The sequence below is a fragment of the Daphnia magna genome, linkage group LG8, assembly GCF_020631705.1.
Source record: "Daphnia magna isolate NIES linkage group LG8, ASM2063170v1.1, whole genome shotgun sequence".
NCBI classification, from domain to species: Eukaryota; Metazoa; Arthropoda; class Branchiopoda; order Diplostraca; family Daphniidae; genus Daphnia; species Daphnia magna.
This window is the reverse complement of record NC_059189.1, coordinates 6,578,905-6,604,458: the sequence shown is the minus strand read 5'-3', so window position 1 is coordinate 6,604,458 and position 25,554 is coordinate 6,578,905. Positions and strand designations below refer to the sequence as shown.

The following is a 25,554-nucleotide window of genomic DNA, read 5'->3' as shown; positions in this document are numbered from 1 at the left end:
TAATATAGAATAAAATACTTCGAAGATGGCTTATTGATTCCTTTTTTTATTTCATTTTAGGCTATTGCTAAAAATATAAATACAGAGTCGGTCAAACGATGACCCAATCCTCATCAATTTTCAGTCGTATTTCTCTTCTAGAAATAGGACTGCTTTTTAAAAACATTTAGAACAGTTGTTTTATAGATAAAACACCCCCAAATTACACGACATTAATGAATCTGGTCCCTAAATATGAGGAATGAAAAGAAGCTTAAAGTAAAGCATTCTTTTATCTCGCACATTGACTGGCAGTATAAAATTTAGGTCACACCTATTTCCCGTCGGCAGCCGGGGGGGGGGGCGCTAGTGACAAAACTGTCTATTTCCCCCCGGCCAGTAGGGGCGTTGGTGTTAAAATAGCTATCGCACACCTGAATCAGTGAACACAATCAGGTGGATGCTACGGGAAAACACAGTAGTTGTTATAGGGATCGGCCCCGACCCTAATCGGGGCGCATTTTGCCAATCGGGTTTCAAAATTCGGTGCTCGGGGCGGGGCGTTCGGGGTGAAAATTTTTGAACCCTGATCTCAATCGGGGTTGTATCGGGGTCCCTAATCGGGGATGCAAAAACATAATCGATCGATCAAAATCGATTATTATGATGAAAATCGGGGAGTTCACCCCGGTTGCCCTGATAAAAACCCGACCCAATTTCTTAGTTTGAATTAGGCGCTATTTTTGCAAATGGCGTCGGGGCAAGCGGGTTACTCTCGATTTCCCCCCCCCCCGCCCCAGATGACGAAGTGGCACCCCGATTCTGCCCCGATTGCATTTTTTCGGGGTGGAGTGGGGCGGTTTACCCGATTTTGGCTAATCGGGGCCGATCGCTATTTCTTACTTCAAGCAGAGTCAACACTGACCCCTGCTTCAAGTAAAAAAAAACGACCGGTAAAAAATAAAATTATATAACAAGTAGCTTGCTTGATGTTTAATTTTATTTCATTTGATATTTTAATTTCGGTAAAAACGAGTACCCAATACATAAGATAGCAACTATGAGTCAAATTTCTCTGTGTTTCTTAAATGTAAAAATACATTTGATTAGGATTTTAAGTAATACAGATTAGGTTTTAAATACACATTTAATTCGTCTGTCTATGCAGCACAGGCTTCGCAAAGGGCACAGCGCCCTTTTGCTGCCGGGGGGGGGGGGGAATAGACGAATTCGCAGTGTTCTGTCGAATAAGGAAAAACTTGATTCGTTTTGTAAACGAACACGAATAAGCTCTACAAACCTATACGAATAACGAATAACGAATAAAAAGGACGTTTTATTCACGAATACGAATAATATTCGAATAACGAATAAATTTTCAATTAAAATAACGCCACTGGGTGTCGGCCTTCGAGATTTATGTGGGACTGCGTGGGCTGAACCAGTGTTCTGCCGAATAAGGAAAAAAATTATTTGAATATGAATACGAATAAAATGAAAATTGAATCGAATAAAGAATAAGAATAAAGAATAAAAATAAAAAATGAAGAATAAAGAATAAAGAATAAAAATAAAATTTATTTTTATTCGTATTTCGAATAAATTTTCGAATAAATTTTCGAATAAAATAAATTCTAATGATTTTCTTAATTTAAGGATGATGTTTCGATTTTTGAATCATAAAATTAAAAACAATTAATAATAAATAATTAAGCAAGTGATTTCTTTATTTTGGTGACACAGCCAGTCCAATCAAATCAAACAAAAAAAACTTCAAAATCAACGGAATCCAGATTCATAGAACAGTAGAAAATGGAAACGGAAAAAAAAATTAAAACAAGTCCAAATTAATACGTAAACGTAACAGCTTAGTTTTATACTTTAAGTTCTTCCAGAAGTAGTATCACTAATTCAAGAGTGTGCTAGTAGCAGACAATTATTGGCCTCATGACATTTTCAATGGCTAAACGGAAAAAATAACTCCAAACAAAAGAGCAACGGCTAGCGGAAACAAAGATTTTTAAACTTAGAGGAACTTTATTTTTTATTCGATTTTTCCATTTTAATTTTGGATTATCGAATAAAAAAAAAAAAAAATACAGGTAAAAAATATTCGAGAATAAAGAATAAGAATAAATCGAATAAAAATTTATTCGAAATAAAGAATAAGATTTTATTCGTATTCTTATTCAGAATACGTTTTTTTTTCGAAAGAGCTTTATTCGGCAGAACACTGGGCTGAACCGTCGAAAAACCTGACGTTTTCCGATTCTCTCCACTACAGCATAAAAAATAAATGACAAACGACAGCCTAGTGGTGGCAATACTAGGTAGTATTACCTAGTTTTACCTAGTTACCTAGTATTACCTAGTTTTTTTTTCTCTACTTTTACCTAGTTTTTGGTCCATTTTTCTACCTAGAAATTACCTAGTAATAGTAATACCTAGTTTTTTAAAATGATTACCTAGATAATTACCTAGGTAATTTTGATTTTTATGCAGCGTTGTCGAAATAATGGCAACGATGTTTTTTATTCATTTTTATGTGACACACTTGATATTTCTTTTCGCAGGCTGCTCAACTTTTTTTCGCGCCAAAATAAACGTGTCATCAGTTTTACTAGAATCGCAAACGCTTTGCAGATTCAATAAGAAATTTGACATAAACCCTTAATCTGTTTTCTTCTTTTCAGTAATTCAAATTAGTGAATACAAAGAGATTCAAAATCGAATTATATGGTAATTTTTTATTTGGTATGGGTACTGCAGCTTACATTTGATTTTTTGGTAAATTAAACATTTTTGAAGAACCTAGTTTAAAATTTGTACCTAGTTTGAATTTTGAAACTAGGTACCTAAATAACTAGGTAATTACCTAGTTAAAAATTTTACCTAGTTTTTTTTATTACTTTTACTAGTAGGCCTACCTAGTACCTAGTTTTTTTTTGCAATTACCGTACCTAGTTTTTGCGAAAACTAGGTAAATAACCTAGTAATACCTAGTTTTGTAAAAAAACTAGGTATTTGACCTAGTAATACCTAGTAAAAAAAAAAAACTAGGTTGCCACCACTACGACAGCCGCCCTCGTCGTTTGTAAGCCAACACAAATTAAAAATTAACAAACCAACCTTTCATCACCAAAAATACCCTATTCCATACAGTTTTACATGGAGAATCCAACTGTAATAAATTTTTACCCAAACAACGAAAACCCGCGGCACAGGAGGGTCCCTAAATCCACCAACCTGCCACCAAACAATCAGAACCCGACTTTCACAACCGAAATTTGAATTTTGATCAAAATATATATATATAGAATTAACAAACAAACCTACATATTTAGAAACAACCCATAGGCACGAAGTTGAACACGGCGAACCAGATAAAAAATAAATGAAAACGAACAACTCCCCTGTTTACGCACAATAATTTTCAGCCAATCAAAACCCGGCTGGAACCCATGGGGAAACAATAAACATTTTGGGGCCCAATAACCACGGCATAGCCTTCCATCTTTACCAAGGTAAATCTCTCAGGGATATTAAGAGTTATAGATACAAAGAGTTATAGACCCCTGGTTGCTCCACTATGGCTATTTTCCCTCTCAGAAAAGGGGTACCCTCTTGCGGGGATTACTATCCACAAAAACAAAGGTTTTTGGTCGGAGCATAGTATGAGTGATTTTCCGCCCGGTGGGACTGCCATCTATTGACAAATGAGTCTCTGCGTGGAGTGAAACCACACACCCGCAAGAGGCGCTCCCACCGGGCGGAAAATCACTCTTTCGCCCCGAGCCAAAACCCCCGTTTTTTGTATAGCAATCCCCACAAGAGTGTACCCCTTTTCTGAGAGAGAAAATAGCCATAGTGGAGCAACCAGGGGTCTATGACTCTGATTTTACCTAAAATTGAGTAAATGAAAAGACGTGTTTTTCCCTATCACCAGAGTCATCAAACCTATGGTTACTTCGCTCAACGTTAAATCCTTCCATAAGCCCTCGATGACCATTTGCAAAATCTAGCTGTTGTATCCCTCTGGTGGGTGTGTGATGTACTCGTTGACAAAATAGTGGGAAACTCAAAATATTGGTTTATTGAGATCTCACTGTCGTCTGCCATTGTTATTTCCCAACGTTTGTCATCTTTTTAAATTTTGATTTCATATCAGTTATTCATTTAAACATTACTCTTCAGTTTACTAAACAATAACTGACAAATAAACAAGTTTTCAATTCAAAAATGTATTCAAAGTAAATCAACAGTTTTTCCATGTTTTCTTCAAACGCATGTGATAAAACAACTTATGCATTTTTGGCTTCCTTTGACTTCGATTTTACTTTAGCCTTAGACTTTGACAATAGAAGGTTGTTCAATCGCTTTTGTTCAAAGTGATGCCGAATCTTTGCGTACTCCATTGCTAAATAACATATCATTTCTTCGCGATGTTCCTCACAAAAAATTTCCATTAAATGTGTGCCTGACATTTTTGTGATGCACACTTCAAATGTGTCTACGACATAAAAATGGTTTGGATCATTAAAATGGCCTTGTAATATTGATCATTTTAATTCATCAAATATTAATTACCTTCTTGTACAAGCAAACTGGCTTCACTTTCCGGCGTTGTTGAACAGGTTTCGACACTACGAAAGTCGTCATCACAGAACATTTCAGAATCATACAACATGCTTTGTTGTTCTTCATCAGGTGGCAGGTTGAGCGAGCAGAAGGGTGAGATTTTCTCTAGAGCTAAATCTATATGAGTCTCTTCCATGTTCTCTAATAAATTGCAAGAAGAATCCCTTGTAATACTGGTCATTGTAACTTAACGAGAAGTATAGCTCCCTTCTGGTGCAGGTAAACACGTTTGGGTTTCCGACGTTGCTAAACATATTTCGTAATTTAACAATCTGTCAGCACTAACTATTTCAGAGTCAATCTGCACGCTTGGTTGTCCTTCATCAGGAGGCAGGTTAAGCAAGCAGGGGCATAACAGTTTCTCTGCAAGTGCAATGGTGTGATGATCCTCCAAGGTCACTACTGTAATTAAAGAAGAAATTTAAAAATACTTGGTACTGTAATTTAATGAAAAGTAGATACCATCCGGTGCAAGTGTAAAGGAGTACACGACGTTGTCATGTTGTCTCCAATACGGAAAAGTTTAATTTAATGCGGCGTCTTTACTCACAATGTCTTGTATACTTAGCAAGCATAGAACAACACGCACACAATAAATAAAAAGCCGTGTATTATAAACCGATTTGCAACAGGTCGCCGTAGAATAATTAAACAAGCTCGTAAATTGAGGGAAGAAGACTCATGACACTTTAAGGTTACCAATGGGTACTAACTTCAAGGCATAGACGTAATAAAGTAATAGTCAATCAGCTACTTAGTGATTACTTAAAGGGTACTTATTCTGCGGCTTGCAAGAGTTACGGTAGCGGGCTCGGCGGGAGAGCGGCAGAGGCCTAAGTTGGCACACGGAACAGGCAGAGTAGATCTGACTGACTTTTGGGAGTTTGCGGTGGCTTTTTATATGTTAGTCATCATCCCGTCGGGGACATACGGATCAATGTTAAGGTATAGGCGGACGAAATCGGGCGGTATCGGGCGATTTTGGACGTCACGAAGAGGTATAGGCGGACAAATTCGAGCGGTATCGGGCGAATTTGGACGATTGTTAAAAATAGGCCGGGCAGTTTCGGGCCGTTTCGGGCAATTCCCAACAGACAAAAATATATTGTCGCGGGTGAAAAGGGAGATTGGTTATCTCTTCGCAGAGATGAGTCATCCGCTCCTTGGACAACGCTGCGATCGTGGTGAAGAAATTATCGGGAGAAGTTCGCTCTAAGAAAGATACGCAGATACGCAGTCCGGAAGGGGAGTAATTCGCGTGACGGTATAAAACGCTGCCCCGAATCTGCGTGTGATGAGTCTCCATCGGGTGAGCTCCCGGAGCTGGGCTCCGTAGGAGGAGTTCCCTGGTTTCCCTAGAGTTCTTCAGACGCTTCTCCAACTTTTGGTAATGGTTATCCCTTTTGTTTGAGTTAAACCATTGTTTAGAATTTAAGTCATCACTTGTTGTATACGTGTATTCTTGTTCCAATACAACTCGTGTGACAATATCTATTTTTAGCTACGGCAGGTTAAGGCCGTTTTGGGCGGCTTTGGACAAATCACAAAAGTTTCTATTTATAACGGGCGTGCCGAGACTTGTTCTCTCCGCTTGTTATATTTTCTAGAAAGTCTAATAACTAGGTCAACTAGTGCGGTATTAAGTTAAGGAGAGTTTAAGAATTAAGGTCTTAGTTTAATTAAGCGAAATAAAAGGGGCAAGAAGGGGCTTCGCTTGGTGTTTCGTTACATCGCTCCCCGTCATACTAGATTGCGTCCCGCAATCCAAAAGAAAATTCAGGGACCTGTGGGTCGGCTGCTTCTCGGCTGGTAAACCGCCGTAGGGGGAGGACGTGGGGGCTTACAGCAACATTTCCATATCAAACCACAAAATCCGAGGGCGTAACAAGCACGAGCGATCAGTAGGAAGATAGCGATGAGCAGGATGATGAGTGAGTAGACTTTAAAATTCTCGAACCAATTGGTAAAGGTTCCAAGACCTGCTTTCTCGGCTGCGGATATGACGATAGCCGATGTCCCTGTAATTTGATTGGGGACAGTCAGAGAGTGTTCGTTCATGGAGGCTGTGATATCGGCCATTATATCCATTGGGCTAATGAGGACTTCCGTATAAGCGGGATTGGTTTGATGTTGATATTCGAAGAAGTTGACGTCTTGATATCGGGAAGCGTCAGCCAAATCACGCTGTGGGATGACGACGGATGCTTCGACCGGTTGCCACGTGTTATTGCGATAGGCGTGAGGTTTGTCGTTAAAATTCACGATACCTCCAGCCCAGTAGCATGGCGTGAAAGCAGTGAGTTCCCAACCGGACCGGCCAATGGTGAAATTGTTGAACCGCGGTTGAGGTCCACAAGTGGTTGTATCCGTCGTGAAATTTACTGTTGTAGGGGTGCATTGTAGGGCTGAGACGATGTTTCCGGTGGCGATCAGTTTGGTGCATTGCCGATGACCCAGCTGTGCGGCTGCCAGCCATCCATTGTATTGGGCAGTTGACACGGCTTGTGCGTGTTTAGCACGTCGTTGGTCGCACTGCATGCTCTGGATGACGCGGATAAGTTCATTTTCGTGACGGATGGCGGCGTCCTCCAAATACTGGATTCTTGCGTTTTGTCGGATGTTGATATCTAAAGGGTCATTTCTTTTTGTCACAATATCCTTGATGATTGATGGTACGGTAACTGCGGACGGTCCCAATGGGTATTTAATGATGAACAAATGGTTTTCTCCGATCACGGTCCAAGTGTCTATTTTTTGTCGCATTTCACGGTTTGGCAGCGTGACGTCAACCGTACGTGAAAGTCCAACTGTTTGGAGTCGTCTTGGAGGATCCAAGTCCCGTTCGTTGAAGATTCGTACCAGAATCCCACGCCTTTCTCTAATTGTCGGATTGCGATATCAGTTGGTTTTCCTTAGGTGTCGATCCAAAATAATGTTAGATGGTTATGGGATAGAGATCCATGGGATACGTTGGTTTTTCCTAGTGGCGTGTTTATCATGTCTCCTTCGTCAATTCGGGAAAGGACGACTTCTTCTAACATACAGTTCACTGTAACCACAGTGGTGGTTCTTAGCCAATATCCGAAGTCCTCCGGTTCTTGGTTAAATATCCATTTATTTTCTGATTTCATCATTGGGCTCTCGTTGCATCGCCTCGACTGTCTCATTATATCACACTCTACCACCGTCGTTTCCATGGCGATGCGTTCCGGAACGGTAATAACTTGTCCTACGAAATTGATCGTGATATGCTTAATTGATTTCCATCTACCACAGATGTATCCCGGGAAGTTAAAAGCTGCCTTTTTGTCGGTCATGACTCGATAGTCGACTTTCGTATTCGAATTGCGTGTGGCAGGTTCGCAGGAGCCATCGGAAAATTGGAGGAGTCCGACTCCGCTTGGTTTGTTGCAGTCGCATGTCATGGTCTGGAATGCATTGGTTGAGGAGAGCAGTAGGAGTAGCGTGACGAGGGTCGGCATAATACTTATAGGGTTGGGTTGGACATGTACATGGAGAACAATGGGGTAAACAGAGCATATGGGGCCGTATACGTTGATATGCCGCTGAGTGGTTGAATATTTTTATCTATCTATAACTTAAACATCCTATCTTACATGGGATTATTAGTATTAGGGGTTGATGTTTGGATAAGGAAAGTTACAGGGGGAAACATGGCGTTGTCGCGGGGAGGGGGGAGGGCAATGGGGGAAAGTGAGTAAGATGAAGATGGAGGGAGAAGTGAGAGATGGCGAAATGGACTGCCGCAACGTACGTTTGCATACGCTGTTTGTATCCGGCTTTATTCCCGACATCCTAAATTGTGGGGGGGAGGGAGGTGGTTGTGGTGGGAGTTCGTTTATCGGGGGGTTTACACGAAGAAAAGCGATTCACTATTGCAGGAGCGTGCAGAAGGGTAAGGAGTGGGGTTGGGTGGGTTATAGTATACGGATGGCTGATAATGTAGCCTATTGAATTGTATGGCTGTTGGAGCGTTATCTGTTTTTATCGGAAGCATCCTATGGTATGAAGGGGTGGGGAACAGTCTACGTGACAGTCGTGTCACGCAGGGTTATTATGGAAATATGGCAGGTTGGTTTTTCGTTCACCGTAGGAGTGGGAAAAAGGAATACAAGGGGAGTGCTATATGGCTGTATGAATAAAGGGGTTGAAAATATCATAGAGGGCGCACCATATTGTTGCCTGGGGCGTTTCCCCGAGATATGTGTACGGCCAAAATTTTACGGGGTGGAAGTTGGGTAAAGGCAGAATGAGCAAGGGTGATATAGAGCAAGGAGATGGGGAAGACGGTAGACGAGCTTAGAGTTCGCGTATCAACTATAATTGTATTGCAAGTTTCATCCGCGTTTATCGGGCGCATCCTATATGATGGCCGATACGGACTCTCGGGAGTTTATGCAGCATTAGTAGGGTGGCCCCCGAAAACAACACACCAGTTATACTTTTACTTTTAGATTGGGTTCCATTGGTTTCTTTTGTAACTATTTATCATGGTATTAGTATTATTATTATTATTTTTTTTTCTTGTATTTTTTTTTGCATTTTTTCTTGTTTTGTTTTGTCTCTTTGTTTTTTGTGTTTTTTTGTGTTTTTTTTTTGGCTTTGTTTGTCCTCATTGATTTTTTTTTTGCATTGTTCTGTTTCTTTTGTTTTGATTTGTTTTTTGTTTCAGTTTTATTTTTTTTCCTTATTATTATTTTTTTGTCTTTGCTCTGTCTCATTTTGTGCATGTGTATGATTGTTTCTATTTTATTTTTTTCAGACAACTCTTCGAATGTGACTCATTGATCTTTTGGGATAGTTCACAAATGAATTGTATTCTTAGCCAATTCCAACATTTTTTTTTCTAGTCAAGGTTGGGCTTTAGATGATTCTTCAAGCTTGAATTTTCTAGTGCTTGTGGCAAGATCAAACGTTATAATACGTTTTTTCGTAAAGCTTGTCCAAAGTTCCATCGAATCTTTATTGTGGAAATGAAACTCTTTTCGTAAAAATTATTGAGCTTCCTTTGATTGCTTCGAAACAAAGCTCTCTGTTTTAACAACTAAATTTACTATGTCCATCCAGAGGGATCCCATTGCATTTGAATGCAACATTTCTTTTACCCATCGTTTCAATTCTTACTGGCCTTGGCCCGTGTAATAAGGTCAAAGTTAAAAAGATTGTTTCTTTTCGATGTCGATAGAAGTTTACTTTTATTTTCAATTCGTAATGTTTTTTTTTTGTTTCTTTTTTTCCTAATTACTTTTTTTTTCTTGAATGTCCCAATCTAGAATCTGTCGCAATATTTTAATAGTTTTGTGTGGAAGCGAAATATTTGCGTTTTTTTTTTTTTTTTTTTTTTTTTTTAGCCGTTTACTTTCGTTTCTGTTTAAAAATTTAATTTTGAAATTTCCTTCAGGAAAACGAATTCTTGACCTGGAGATACTTTGCCTGCCAGTTGACACAACCATGTTGTGGTCGTTTTATATTAGCGGTCTCCATCTGTTTCTGATTTAAACTCGATTTCTGACATTTACTTCATGGAAACAAATTCTTGACTTGTAGATACTAAGCCTATCAGCTGACAAGAGAATTCTAATCCACCAAGGGGACTATCTCTCGGTAGAGTGTGTGCCATATTATAATTGTTTTCTACAACAATCTGATATTTTCTGTTTTCGTTCGTAGCGTTTACGAAATTGCTTTTATATATTCCCTCGGGTAAATCCATACTCCGGGAGAATAAAAAGAGAGAGCTAGTGTAACGAAACGCCAAGCGAAGCCCCTTCTTGCCCTTTTATTTTTTTGCTTAATTAAACTAAGACCTTATTTCTTAAACTCCCCTTAACTTAATACCCCACTAGTTGACCTAGTTATTAGACTTTCTAGAAAATATAACAAGCGGAGAGAACAAGTCTCGGCACGCCCGTTATAAATAGAAACTTTTATGATTTGTCCAAAGCCGCCCAAAACGGCCTTAACCTGCCGTAGCTAAAAATAGATATATTTTTGTCTGTTGGGAATTGCCCGAAACGGCCCGAAACTGCCCGGCCTATTTTTAACAATCGTCCAAATTCGCCCGATACCGCTTGAATTTGTCCGCCTATACCTCTTCGTGACGTCCAAATTCGCCCGATACCGCCCGATTTTGTCCGCCTATACCTTAACATTGTCCCGTATGTCCCCCACGGGATGATGACTAACATATAAAAAGCCACCGCAAACTCCCAAAAGTCAGTCAGATCTACTCTGCCTGTTCCGTGTGCCAACTTAGGCCTCTGCCGCTCTCCCGCCGAGCCCGCTACCGTAACTCTTGCAAGCCGCAGAATAAGTACCCTTTAAGTAATCACTAAGAAACTGATTGACTATTACTTTATTACGTCTATGCCTTGAAGTTAGTACCCATTGGTAACCTTAAAGTGTCATGAGTCTTCTTCCCTCAATTTACGAGCTTGTTTAATTATTCTACGGTGACCTGTTGCAAATCGGTTTATAATACACGGCTTTTTATTTATTGCGTGCGTGTTGTTTTATGCTTGCTAAGTATACAAGACATTGTGAGTAAAGACGCCGCATTAAATTAAACTTTTCCTTATTGGAGACAACATGACAACGTCGTGTACTCCTTTACATCTGGTGGCAGCGGTTTTCGAACTCACTTACAATGTCGCTGTATACGGGTGCTAAGCCCAAAACTGGACGTACCTTCTTCCAAAAATCTAATAAAACTGATAACGCTCCCGTTGAACTCTCTGAAATTCCACCTTTCACGGCTGATCTGACTCAGCCTAATACGTACACTCCTCACAATTTCCCTCCTTCCCATAAGAGACCTACTCGTTCAACGCTAAATTACGTACCTTTAGAGCAAGTAGATAATCCTGAGGCTATTTTACGATCTAAGAAGATACGCATCCAAAACACTGACAACGTAAATCCGTCACTTATAACCAGGATTGCAAATTTCCTTACACCCAAAAAAGTGACAAATCTAACCAATTTATCAATAAGTACCGAAAGCTCCAACGAAGGCAGTATTAAAACAGAAACCATAACTACGCAATTAAGCCTTATTTCCCAAGCCCCGAAAATTACTGTCATCCCTGAATCACATAGTGCAAACACAACGCCCACTATCAATTCAGTAAGTGAAAAAACGGACCCAGCAAACAGCAAGGTCCTAACAAATAACACCCCATCCGACGAAACTAACACTGACCAGCCAATACAAAATATCTGTGTAATAAATAACGAGGCCACCACATTCCACCAAGATCGTGTAGACAACCAGACTATCGAAGAAGCACTCTCGACCATAATTCCAAACACTTCAGACCTTCCCCCGCCCACTAGCAACTCATTTTTCGAATTAGTCGACCGTCTCACAGGGCATCTCCATATTCCACCACCAAATACCAGTACTCCCCAAGGAAACATTACACCTAACACGCTCAACTCCACCACAAACGCCATCAATAATCCCCTACCTTTCACGCCCTACATCGAAATCGAACACATCCTGACAGCCCTAAGCCAACACAGCAACGCTATCGGCGGAGACGAAATAAGCCCCGATATCATAGAATACCCTTTAAGAACAATTTCCACGCATGTAAAAGTGGAACACCACGACGAGGATTGCGACATTGCACAAACAGTACGCCCATCTACTCCGGCAAGAGCTGAAACACATACGCCCAGCGTATCCACAAGCCAGTGCAATAATCGATTGGATAACAACGGAGCTAGAGAGCACCCCATCCAAACAGCAAATCCATCCCCTCTGACAGGCCATTCAGCGTGCATATCTAGAGACGTGCGACCATCATTCCCACTTTCCACTCCAGCCCCACTTTTCAGAACTATTGCACAACTTAACCAAACTCGTGGAAAGGAAGAAATTCACGAAAGCTCTACAACTCTGGCAGCACGAAGCGAGCGAGCTGACAGCCCTTTTGTGTGCATTTGTGACCGCTGCAGTCAACGAAATAAGATCCATTCTCCACTTTGTGAAAATAACGGGCCAATTCGCGGTCGTAGCGCAGATTTACACCACAGCGCTCCGGAAAGAAGCGAGTACCAAACACACGACACGACAAGGAACCTACTCTCTCATCCAGCCACTCGAAACCCTAGCAATAACACTGAACACAAAACACCGGATCGGGATCACGCTATTTCGTACAAAATTCAGTCAACTGATCAAACCCCTGTTCGACCTCAACCACGTTACACCCCTGCCGTCACCCTTGAAGATCAGAATCCGATCCCTCATTTTCCAAATACGTACGGACCAGTTTATTACCCCCCACAAAAAACACAAAATCCTCACCGTCTCTGGTTTGATACAAACCGAGCTGACACTCTAAAACAAACCGAGGCATATACGCCTTACCCGAAAGAAGCGAGCTATCAAACTCCCGAGAACAGCACACACAAAAAAGCTCGGGTAAACTGCACAAATTACTCACCCACTGACGTCACACGGGACGAAAAGAAAAGCGAAGACCAAGAGTGTTTATTTAACGAAAAAGGAATCAACAACATAAACATCACAAAAAACCAAGAAATGGCATCACCCCCAAATTATTACCGGAAAAATGACCACCGTAAGGGCAGGGAAGCCATCACCATGCTGAATCAACTGCAAAATTTCTCAGGCAGCCCCGCTGTTCGCTTCGATCGTTGGATTAAGCTTTTCGATAACGTCGTAGCCATGTCAAACTGGGACAATGCAGAAATAATCAGTATGCTATCAACTAAAATGTCGGGCGAAGCATACGACTTACTACAAAACATCTTGGAATCCAGCGATACTTACGAATACGAAGATATCAAGAAACTCTTCCAAGAAAACTACCATGGATCCGAAGACATTGATTTTTATCAAAACCAATTCGACGAGATACAACGGAAGCCAAAAGAAAATATTTTAAATTATGCCTACAGACTTAAAACGCTATACACACGTGCCTATCCCTCCAATAACCAGGAAACACCCGAAGAAAAAACCACGCAACTAAGATACTTCGACAAAAATTTTTGCAAGGACTGGAACCAGAACTTCAAAACATCGTAAGACACAAATCAGTATCAACATTCGAAGAACTTGTATCTATCACACAGAAGTACGCAAAGCGCGTCCAATCGGATACGATAGAAAAAGACAAAAGGATATTTGTTAATGCGGTAGCTAGCACTCAAAACGAAACAGCTATCCTACAAGCAATCGAAAAACAAAGTGAACACATAAACTCAATCGCATCCTGCCTGAAATTAGCCACCACTGAACCTGCTCTACAAGAAACAAGCACATCGCCCGACTTGAGCGGAAAAATTGACCGTTTAACGGACGTCATAACAAACCTCGGCAGCATCATGCAGGCTAGCATTCGCCAAACAAATGAGATACGTCAACCCCCCAGAAATAATTCCAGCTATCCCCCGAACCAATCAAGACACGGAAATTTCTCAAACCACGCCCCCCAAAACAGTTTCAACCGCCAAGGCCCAATGAACGGGTTCCGACAACCAGTCGGCAACACTTTCGGCAGGCCTAACGAAAATAACTCAGGTCAGCAACCTTTCCAACGAAATAGGGCAACGCAAAATGCCGCTGGCTGCTCAAACTGCGGCCTTACCAACCACAGCATCGAAAGTTGCTTTCGATTTATAAAACCGCAATCGACACCAGAGACGCCACCTACCTGTTACTTTTGTCAACAAGTAGGCCACGTAGCGAAATTTTGCCCCGAGAAGAAAAACTTAATTAAGCCTAACGAAACTGACGCTTCACCGAACCAGGGAAACGAATAAAGGCCAGCCGTAAAATGGGGTTAACGGAGAATAGGTCATTAAGCCCCAAAACCATACCATCAGTCGCAAAAATTACAGCTTTCAGTAAATCAGCAGCCCCTCGACTTTCTGTGAAAATTCACGATATTCCGTTTAAAGCATTATTCGATACGGGTGCAGCGCGGAGCCTTTTACATATAGATATTTTTAATCGGATAGCGTTGGAAGAGCAAGTGAATTGCTCTGAGTCCGACGTAGAACTATACGATGTGCACAACAAAAAATTGTTCACGTTAGGGTTAGTTTCTCTACCAGTTGTTTACGGAGCCAATTTACTAGACCAAGAATTTATCGTCACGAACGGTATATCAGAATCATGTATATTGGGTCTGGACGCCGCAGACAAACACGAGTTTATTTTTGATGGCCGCTCTAAAACTATATTCCTTGCCCGTGACAAACTGGAAGGTAATCAGGAAGTTAAACAAGATGGGTTATTACCGACGAGCCAAGAGTCAACGGTCAACGTAGCCATGACTCTAGTTAGGAAGGTTTTAATTGCCCCTAGATCTTCTCAAGTTGTAGAGGCCACATTAAAAGAGCAGGGTGATAAATTAGGCACTAGCTCTCTCTTTTTATTTTCCCAGAGTATGGATTTACCAGAGGGAATATACATAGGCAATTTCGTAAACGCTACGAACGAAAACAGAAAATATCAGATTGTTGTAGAAAATAATTCCAATATATCACACACTCTACCGAGAGATAGTCCCCTGGGTGAGGTAGAATTCTCTTGTCAACTGATAGGCAAAGTATCATCAGGTCAAGACTCTGCTTCTCGGGAGACCGTTTCCACTGAAGGGTGTGTTCCTGAAACAGATGTGGATGTTGACCCACAATATAAAAAGCCGTTAGCTGCGCTTCTAAATGAATTTACTGATTTATTCGCGACAAAAGACTCTGGTTTAGGGAGTACAGGATTAATAAAACATTTTATTGATACGGAAGGAAAAGGACCTATTCGACTTCGACCCTATCGCACAGGCCAAGGCCAAAGAGAAGAATTAGAAAAACAGATAAAAGAAATGCTACAAGCAAACGTAATACGACATTCGACGTCCCCATGGGCAGCTCCAGTAATTTTAGTGGTAAAAAAATCGGGGGAATTGCGTTTTTGCATTGACTATAGGAAATTAAATAATTTAACAAAAAAAGACTCTTATCCACTTCCGAGAATCGACGGCACCCTCGATAGGCTGTATGGAAAAAAATTCTTTACGACCTTAGATCTGGCATCAGGATACTGGCAGATCGAACTAGAGAAATCCTCTAAAGAAAAAACTGCTTTTATTGTAGAAAATAATCTATACGAATTTGTTAAGATGCCTTTTGGTCTATGTAATGCACCCGCGACTTTTCAGCGCTTAATGAACCATATACTTAGGGACGTAGCAGGACAAAAAGCTTTAGTTTACTTAGATGACGTAATAATTTTTTCCGATTCCTTCGAGAGCCATCTGAATGACATACGAGAAGTCTTTTCCCTAATTAAAGGCGCAGGACTTAAATTAAAATTAAAGAAATGTCAATTCATGAAACAATCAGTGAATCTGGGGCATGTCATTTCTACTGACGGCATCGGCCCTGATTCCGCTAAAATAGACAAAATTGCCACTTATAAAGTTCCAACATCAGCGGAAGAAGTACGATCGTTCTTAGGCCTAGCTGGGTATTACAGACGCTTTATCGAAAATTTTGGATCTATTGCGCAACCTTTAACCGCAAAGACACACAAAGACGCATTGAAAAAACCCTTCACCTGGACCGATTGTATTGACTCCGCAGACGACGAGTCAAGCAGACGACGCTGAGAGGAGCAAGGGAGTCAGTCTTGGCTAGCTAGTGTATTCATCACGTTGTGCTCTCGTCCCCTCCCGACTCGAATCGAGGTAATACACTGTTTACCCCCATCACGCTGGTCTAAACATGGCGCAGTTGGTGCTTACCTATTTCTCTCGACCTTAAGGTGGTCCTAACCGTGTTGATTTAATATCCTAGTTGTTTCTTTCGTGTTTTCGCCGGCAAAAGTTCACCTCACGTGGCGCCGCACATTTCGGCCGCTAGGTGCGCAACACCAAAGTCCAGTTCCCACCGGTTAATATTGCCCCCCTCCCAACAGCTACCTTATTGTACAATCGAGTTGACGAGAAACGTTTTATTCCCTTCACAGCGTGTCGGAATTCAAGCTTTCTCTCCCGTTGACCGCCATCGTCAAACCGGGCCTCACACGCGACAACGGTGACGCTGTTCCCGCCATTCGCAGCTTTCCGCGGTAGTTACCCCACGCCCCCGCCAGGAGCGCCGCAAGGTACACACCACAGCATTGCTTTTGCTTTTCATTCGATTCCGTGAGCCATCACGCCAATCCAGCATCACAGCCGAGTGACTTACCATTGTGGCACTTTAACAATCTCAGGCAACGAGATTATCGACTATGGCCAACGCAATAGCAGCAGCAGCCGCAGCAGCCCATCAAGCACCACCAGTCAATCCACCAAGGGCGTTTAAGCCTTACGGCTCACCACCACCGTTTGACCTGGAAGCTGAACGCGATTCCTTTCCGGTATGGGAAGAAAGATGGAACATCTTTTTGGCCCTGTCCACAATAGATGAAGTACTCGACGCTGCCGCACGCCCCGCCTACAAAACGAACCAACTGAAATCGTGCCTGTCAACCGCTACGTTGCAGGCCGTCCTATCAGCGGGGCTTACGGCAGCCCAACTGGCAGACCATCTTGAAATCATCAACCTTCTCCGCACCCGCTGCAACGCCGGTCGAAATCGGCACGTATGGCGACACCAGTTTGCGTTATGCTTCCAGCTGCCCAATCAATCAGCGGATAACTGGCTATGCAACCTTCGCGACATCAGCCGCAAATGCGACTTTGGATCAGACTGCTGTGCCCGATGCGAACCAACTCGCATCCTGGGCCAACTGATTTCCGGCGTAGCAGACAACACAGTCCGCATCAAGCTATTAGAACTAGGTGACGCACTTACCCTCGATCAGGCGCTAACCATACTCCGATCGGCCGAAACATCTCGCCTGCAGGCCGCATCACTTCAACAAAGCGACCACGCTATCAACGCTATCCGCCGCTCCGCTTATAAATCCAGCAAGTCACCAACGCGCGACGACAAACAGACACGTTTTGCATCGGACAACAAGTCTCGCGGCCGTACGTCTGCTCCATGCCGATATTGTGGCGGGCCCCGACGACACGGCACAACTCAGTGCCCGGCGTTCGGGAAAATCTGCGACAATTGCGGAAAAGACAACCACTTTGCGTCGGTGTGTGAGAGCGAACCCAAGAATGTGGGCAGCATTCACGTTCAACGAGTGGCAGCGATCACCGAGGAGGAGTCAGTGGCCATTAGCATCGCGGCCCATCCAAATGGGCCAACAGTGCACCACCTGAGGGCTACCAGACACCGGCTCTCAATTAGATGCCATCCCACACTCGCTCTACCGTATTTCATTCCCAGATATTCCACTTCGCCCAGGGGTTGCAGCTCGCACCGCCACGGGAAACGCTATCACGTGCGTCGGATCATTCGCCGCAACAGTCGATTGGCTAGCAGACGACGGGGTGTCCCGCCCGGTCGCCACCACCCTATACGTGCTGGAAGACCTACAACAGCCGGTACTCTGCTCAGAGACTCAGAGAAAACTAGGCATGCTCCACTCCAAATACCCGCACGCCCGCATCAACCACATAACTGCTAGACCCACGTTCCAGCCATCGGAGGCGCAGAAAGAAGCGGACCTGGCGTCACTCATGGCAGAAGTCCCACGCGTGTTTGATGGAGTCTGTCGGGTGATGGCTGGACCTCCTTGCCACTTTGTGTTGAAAGAAGGAGCAGTCCCCGTGAAAATTCGTGGCTCCCGCCCGATATCAGAACCACTCCGAGCACCTTTTCGCGACGAACTGGCGGGCCAACTCAAACAAGGAATAAACCGGAAAGTACGACCCGAAGAAGTTACGCCCTGGATACACAGGGTAGTCGTCGTCCCTAAGAAACAGGGCGGCATTCGCTTTTGCCCCGACTATCGCCCGATCAACGAATTTCTCATTGGCTCGAAGTTCGACAACCCGACGCCTTTCCAATCGGTGCGTTCCATCCCCCAAGGAATGAATTTTTTTACGGTGGTGGATGCACTAAAGGGCTATCACCAATGCGCGCTCGACGAGGAATCCATGGCGCTCACCACGTTCTCCACGCCGGAGGGCCTCTACCAGTACACACGCCTTCCCATGGGAATATGCCACGCCGGCGATGATTACGGTCGCCGATTTTCCGACATTTTCGGACATATCCCCAACACCGCCCGCTGCATGGAAGACCTGGTGATATATTCGCGCACCTATGAAGAACACGTCGACCTGCTACGCATCCTTTTTAGAACGGCCAAATACAACAATTTATCATTCAACAAGAGAAAAACGGTCTACGACCAAAACAACAGCTATTTTCGCTGGCTACGAAATCTCAGCGGACGGATTCCGGCCCAACCCGGAACTCACACGAGCCATCCGGGAATTCCCCCGGCCGTCCAACGTCACAGACCTGCGTTCGTTTTACGGCCTTTGCCAACAAGTGGGGAATTTCAGCGACAAGATCGCGGCAGCTTTGGCCCCTTTATCTCCACTTTTAAAGAAGAATATCGCCTGGGAGTGGTCCGCCGATCATGAACAAGCATTCTGCGCCGCCCGCAGTACACTAGCCATCGTTCCAGACCTCGCCTTTTACGACCCGAGCCGTCCAACATCTTTAGCAGTCGACGCATCTCTGTTAAACGGCCTTGGATTTATCTTAAAGCAACAAAACGAGTCTGGTACGTGGCACGTCGTACAAGCTGGCTCCAGATTCCTCCGCCCGCCGGAAACGAGATACGCCATGATAGAGCTGGAATGCCTGGCCGCATCTTGGGGCATGAAACAAAGCCGCCAATTCATAGAAGGTCTCCCCAATTTCGACTTGGTTACAGATCACCGCCCCCTAGTGCCGATCCTCAACGACTACGCTTTAAACAAGCTCGACAACCCGCGGCTCCTCCGTCTACGTCTTCAGATGGCGCGATACAATTTTACCGCTCGGTGGGTGCCGGGAAACCGCAATATCGAGGCCGACGCCCTCTCGCGTTCACCAATTTCTCCAGGCACACCCGCGGACGAGCTAGGGGAGGGACCCCAAACATTCACGGCCAGGATCGCCATGATCGGGGTCATTGCCGAATCTCCCGCCACAAACATCGACATTACGCTCGAAAAAGTGAAACTAGCAGCCGCAGCAGATCCAGTATTAGTGGCGCTGCGCACCACCATACGGGAAGGTTTTCCAAACGAAAAGAACAATCTGCCTCTCGCCCTTCGCCCATACTGGGACGCTCGCCACCAACTCGCCATAGACGACGCCGATGACATGCTCGTTTATGGCGCACGCATCGTCCTTCCACGATCCATGGTGAAAGAAACGCTCCAGACACTCGTCGGCATGCACCAGGGCGCCTCAAAGATGCGCCAACGAGCCAGGCTATCGCTCTACTGGCCCCACATGGACGTCGATATTGCCCACGCCGCAGCCTCATGCGAAGAATGCGTAAGCCAACTTCCCTCTTTACTGGCGGAACCCCTGCAACACCACGAACCAGCGACTCGGCCGTTTGAATTTCTTCACGCGGATCTCGGGGAGGTAGAAGGCCGGCACTTCCTGGTCATAGTCGACCAGTTCAGTGGTTGGCCGGCCGTCATCATGTTCGCAGACAAAAACACAACCGCCCGGCGTCTCATCAACGCGTTCCGTGCATTCTTTATGGACACCGGGGGAGCCCCAGTAAAGATTTACGCTGACAACAGCCCATTTGGAGCAGCTGAACTCCAATCCTTCCTGCGAGACTGGGGCGTTTCATTCGGATCGTCCTCCCCCCACTATCACCAATCCAACGGCAGGGCGGAAGCGGCCATAAAATCTATGAAAAAGCTCGTCATCGGCTCCAGAACCGGGGGCCAACCGGATCCGGACAAGCTGGCAAAGGCCATTTTGCTGTTTCGAAACGCCCCGCGTTATGGTGGGGCCTCCCCGGCCCAGCTAGTGTTCAACCGGCCCATCCGTGACAGCTTGCCCGCCCACCGACGATCTTTCGCCCCCGAGTGGCAGAGGGCAGCTGACGTTCTGGAACAGCGGATGCATCGCGCATTGGCGCGAACAACATCCCGCTATAACGCCACCGCTCATCATTTAGCCGCATTCCCGCTTGGCGCTCATGTGCTCGTACAGCATCACGCGACAAAGCGATGGGACACCCCCGCCGTCGTCGTAGAGGTAGGCGACAACCGCGACTACATCGTCAAAACGGCATCAGGACGCCTATACCGCCGAAACCGCCGCCTACTCCGCCAACGCGTGGTGGTCATGCCGGGAACCGCGGTACCGACGAACGTCCCAGCCCAAATCGCCCCAGCTCCAGCCCCGGAGCCAGACATCGAGCCGCGCCAGAGACAACAACGTCGGCCCAGGAACTACGGCCCGGCAACTCGACGTTCAGCCAGAACACACAGCGCCCCGCTTCGCTACCCGGCCTAGCGCCGGAACACGCGAGCTGCAACACGGGTTTTTCTTTTTTTTTTAACCCCCCCGCTCCGTCTATGTTGTTTTGTCCCCCTTCGTCTCAACAAACCAGCATTCTCATTTCGGCTCCTTTTATTATTCATGCCCCCCGCCTCAAACCTAGTATGGCTACCAGGCCATGTATGTATCCAAACGCTATGTGTCCCTCAAACCATTCTCATCCGTTTCCCTCGCCAATTGAAGCCTCAAAAAAAAAAAAAAAAAAAAAAAAAAAATTTAACAAACAAACAACCACGGAAAGAAAGGGCATGTATTGACTCCGCAGACGACGAGTCAAGCAGACGACGCTGAGAGGAGCAAGGGAGTCAGTCTTGGCTAGCTAGTGTATTCATCACGTTGTGCTCTCGTCCCCTCCCGACTCGAATCGAGGTAATACACTGTTTACCCCCATCACGCTGGTCTAAACGCCGATAAAGACCAAATTGCTTTCGAAAAACTCCGTACTTGCATAATCACCCCCCCACTACTTGCGTACCCTAACTTCGAGCTTGAATTTCTGCTCTTCACTGATGCTTGCGATTATGGAATCGGCTCCGTCCTTTCGCAAATACAAGACGGTGTCGAAAAACCTATCGCATACGCCAGTCGCCAATTAAAACCAGCCGAGCAGAAGTACGCCACTGTAGAAAAGGAAGCCTTAGCCGTCGTATTCTCTATTAAACATTTCCGACACTACTTGTTGGATAAACCATTTACGGTCATCAGCGATCACCGTCCCTTACAGTGGTTAGAGGAACAGAAAGACAACAACGGAAGATTAGGCAGATGGGCTATTTTACTAGCCGGCACGAATTACAAAATTAAATATCGACCAGGACGTGTGCACCAAAACGCGGATTGTCTGTCTCGCCTCCGTGTAGCCCATATTCGAACGAGCGAGACGTACCCGGACATTTTAGCAAGCCAGGCCACGGACCCGTTATGTCAGTCAATAAAGGAATACCTCAACGATGGAGTTCTTTCGGAAGAAAACGAAAAAAATATGCCAATCTGGGCAAAGGAAATTAGCCTCTACCAAGTTACAAACGGCATACTCTACCGAATAGAAACTCCAACGTCGAAAAGCAGAAGAAATTTTTTAAATCCCCAAGTGGTTCTACCCCTTACCTTACGCCGAACAGTGTTGAAGCAGATGCACGACGAACCCATTTCCGGTCATCTGGCATATCTCAGGACTTATTTAAAAGTTAAAAATCATTACTACTGGCCCACGATGAGAAAAGATATAAAAGAATATTGTACCGCTTGCGAAGTTTGCATAGCAAACACCAACTCTACTCTCAGAGCTTTCCTTTTTCCTCATGAGCTAGCAAAATTCCCGTTTCAAGTAATCGGGATAGACTTTTTAGGCCCTATCCAACCCGTGTCCCCTAATGGAAACAACTGTATTTGCGTCATCACCGATTACTTCACAAAGTACGTGATCGCTGTCGCCCTACCCGATCAAACTGCCCGTACTACGGCAGAATGCGTGTATAAACACGTTGTGTTGACCCATGGGCCCCCACTGGCCATCGTCTCAGATAGAGGACCGAATTTTACGTCCGGGTTATTTAAATACTTCTGCAAGCAACTCAACATCGAACAAAGATTCACCACAGCATACAATCCAGCGAGCAATGGGGAGACGGAGAGATTTAATCGTACCCTAACGAATATGCTAAGAAAAGAACTCGTCGACGGCCAACATCATAATTGGGAAGATGTGCTGGGGGAAATCTGTTTTGCATACCGAGCGTCCGTCCATTCTTCCACAAACGAATCTCCATACTACATGATGCACGGCCGGGATTGCAATTTTCCCATAAACAAAATTTTAGGGGCAGTTCCCGAAGCCGTACCCTCATCAGGTGGTTACGTGGACAAACTCCTAGAAAGACTACGATACAGCTTCCACCGGGCACGAGAGGAAAACGAAAAAGCCAGGGAACGACAAAGACAACAATATAACAAAAGGGCGAAAGTCTTCGATGACAAACCGGGAGATCGAGTCTTACTAGACGTCAGAGTTGTTCAAAAAGGCGACAACAGGAAGTTCACTTCGAAATTCCGAGGACCTTATCGTGTCGTGAAAGTATACCCCAACCGCACAGTGGATATAGCAGACAATTCATACAACTGCCAACTAGTGCATTGTAACAGGCTTAAGCCGTTGTACGAAACTATGTTATGGATGGACGATCCGATACCGGATATCGAATCATCGGTCGAAACAAGAGACCGATTCCGGAAACACATCGCCACCCAGACTAATACAGAAAAACAACAGGAAAGTGAAAATGATTACGAGCACGACGTGACGGAACAAAACAATATTATGGAAGACACGGAAGGGGAAAGTAGTGAATCTCAAAGTGACGCGACTTCAACACCTCCGAGTGTAACCTTGCAAACAGTGGACGACATGGTTCCCGAACACATGTGTGACACTCCCACTGAAACATGTGTTTCAAGTAAAAATCTTCCACGGCTACGCGCCAGGTCGACAATTAGACCAAAGACGCGTCTCATCGCCGAAATTCAAAAACCTAATAAATAAACAAATCGAGGTCAAGAGAGGACATAAAAGTTCAGTGCTGCACATTGGACGACACTCGTGGGACAATTAGCCGTTTACAACCGAACAGCCTAGGTCAAGATCCTCCAACGAAAGTTCACTAACTCTACAACACGCTGACGAATGGCGGAGAAATGAGTATTTAAGGACCTCGAAAACGAACGTCAAGCATCCATTCCTTCCCCAACAAACTTACAGCAAACATGTCTACTCCCCAAATCATCTCGGATGAGGACTGGAGTCTCATCGAGGACATCTGGAGGATGGAAACGTCGCTCAACGACACCGTTGAGCTGGACGATACCATCACGGAGGACGACGACACCGTCAGCCTCCCAGAAACCCGCTCCCTTTCCGCGGAGTTGGGGCATTACGTTTCCGATGATGCTCTGGATGAGTACTTCGTGAACCGGAACGCTCTTCCGAGCATAACCAGCCATCCGGATGGAACTCCCAACTGGGAGAACATCTTCGCCCTAGACCGCTACGTGGGGCGGCTCACCCAACCGGGTGGAGATAGCGAGCGGAGATGGACACCATTCGGCCTCCCCCCAGCAGCGTGGCCACCGGCCTCCTACAGCCGGATGTCCACGATGGACCTACAGCTGCCGAGAGCAACTCCATCACCGGGACTATTCATGGCCCCAACACGTCCAGGCATAAACCACAGGGAGCTCTTCTTTATGTTACTTTCCTTAGTGCTAGCTTTTGTTTTATACACTATGTATGTGTTATAACTATGTAACACAACAACAAAAAAATGTTTTTCTCGCTTTTTCAATAAAAAAATAAATAAATAAATAAAAAACTTTGTCAATTGAATACAAAAAAAAAAACAAAAAAACAAACAAAACAAAAACAAAGACAAAAAAACAACAAAAAAACAACAACAAAAAAATACAAAAAAAAACACAAATAAAACAAACAAAAAAAAACTAAACAAAACAAACAAAACAAAAAACACAAGAAAAAAAAATAATAATAAAATAAAAAACAAAACACAACAAAAAAAAAATAAATAAAAATAATAATAAGAATAATAATAATAAATAAATAAATATAAATACTTAATAAATAAATAATAATAACTGGGTTGTTTTTCGGGAGACACTGTTAATGCTGCATAAACTCCCGAGAGTCCGTATCGGCCATCATATAGGATGCGCCCGATAAACGCGGATGAAACTAGCAATAAAATTATAGTTGATACGCTAACTCTAAGCTCGTCTACCGTTTTTCCCCATCTCCTTGCTCTATATCACCCTTGCTCATTCTGCCTTTACCCAACTTCCACCCCGTAAAATTTTTGCCGTACATATATCTCGGGGAAACGCCCCAGGCAACCATATGGTGCGCCCTCTATGATATTTTCACCCCTTTTATTCATATAGCCATATAGCACTCCCCTTGCATTCCTTTTTCCCACTCCTACGGTAAACGAAAAATCAACCTGCCATATTTCCATAATAACCCTCCGTGACACGACTGTCACGTAGACTGTTCCCCACCCCTTCATACCATAGGATGCTTGCGATAAAAACGGATAAGGCTCCAACAGCTATACGATTCAATAGGCTACATTTTCAGCCATCCGATACTATTAGCCGCCCAACCCCACTCCTTACCCCTCTGCACGCTCCTGCAATAGTGAATCGCTTTTTTTTCGTGTAAACCCCTCAATAAACGAACTCCCACCACAACCACCTCCCTCCCCCCCACAATTTAGGATGTCGGGAATAAAGCCGGATACAAACAGCGTATGCAAACGTACGTTGCGGCAGTCCATTTCGCCATCTCTCACTTCTCCCTCCATCTTCATCTTACTTTCCCCCATTGCCCCCTGCGACAACGCCATGTTTCCCCCTGTAGCTCCCCTTATCCGACCATCGACC

The 25,554-nt window shown here is 44.4% G+C and overlaps 3 protein-coding genes and 1 pseudogene across 3 annotated transcripts; 2 read left to right on the top strand and 2 right to left on the bottom strand.

Annotated features, from left to right (window-relative positions):
• Positions 1 to 4,204: 4,204 nt before the first annotated feature.
• LOC116934680 lies at positions 4,205 to 4,809 on the bottom strand. Its single transcript, XM_032942150.2, has 2 exons — positions 4,567 to 4,809; positions 4,205 to 4,489 (listed from the first exon to the last, which is right to left on the bottom strand). Exons 1-2 carry the CDS (start codon positions 4,796 to 4,798, stop codon positions 4,281 to 4,283), a joined length of 441 nt encoding a protein of 146 aa, XP_032798041.1. The 5' UTR covers positions 4,799 to 4,809; the 3' UTR covers positions 4,205 to 4,280.
• Positions 4,810 to 6,393: 1,584 nt separating this feature from the next.
• LOC123475361 lies at positions 6,394 to 8,127 on the bottom strand (annotated as a pseudogene).
• A 4,808-nt stretch (positions 8,128 to 12,935) lies between these two features.
• Positions 12,936 to 14,436, top strand: LOC123475360. Its single transcript, XM_045177964.1, is given in 2 exon segments — positions 12,936 to 13,643; positions 13,646 to 14,436. Coding segments are annotated over 2 exon segments (1,245 nt in total). The 5' UTR covers positions 12,936 to 13,189.
• Positions 14,437 to 20,432: 5,996 nt separating this feature from the next.
• On the top strand, positions 20,433 to 21,320 carry LOC123475623. Its single transcript, XM_045178583.1, has one exon. The coding sequence runs from the start codon at positions 20,449 to 20,451 to the stop codon at positions 21,058 to 21,060; it is 612 nt and encodes a 203-aa protein (XP_045034518.1). The 5' UTR covers positions 20,433 to 20,448; the 3' UTR covers positions 21,061 to 21,320.
• Positions 21,321 to 25,554: the final 4,234 nt, after the last annotated feature.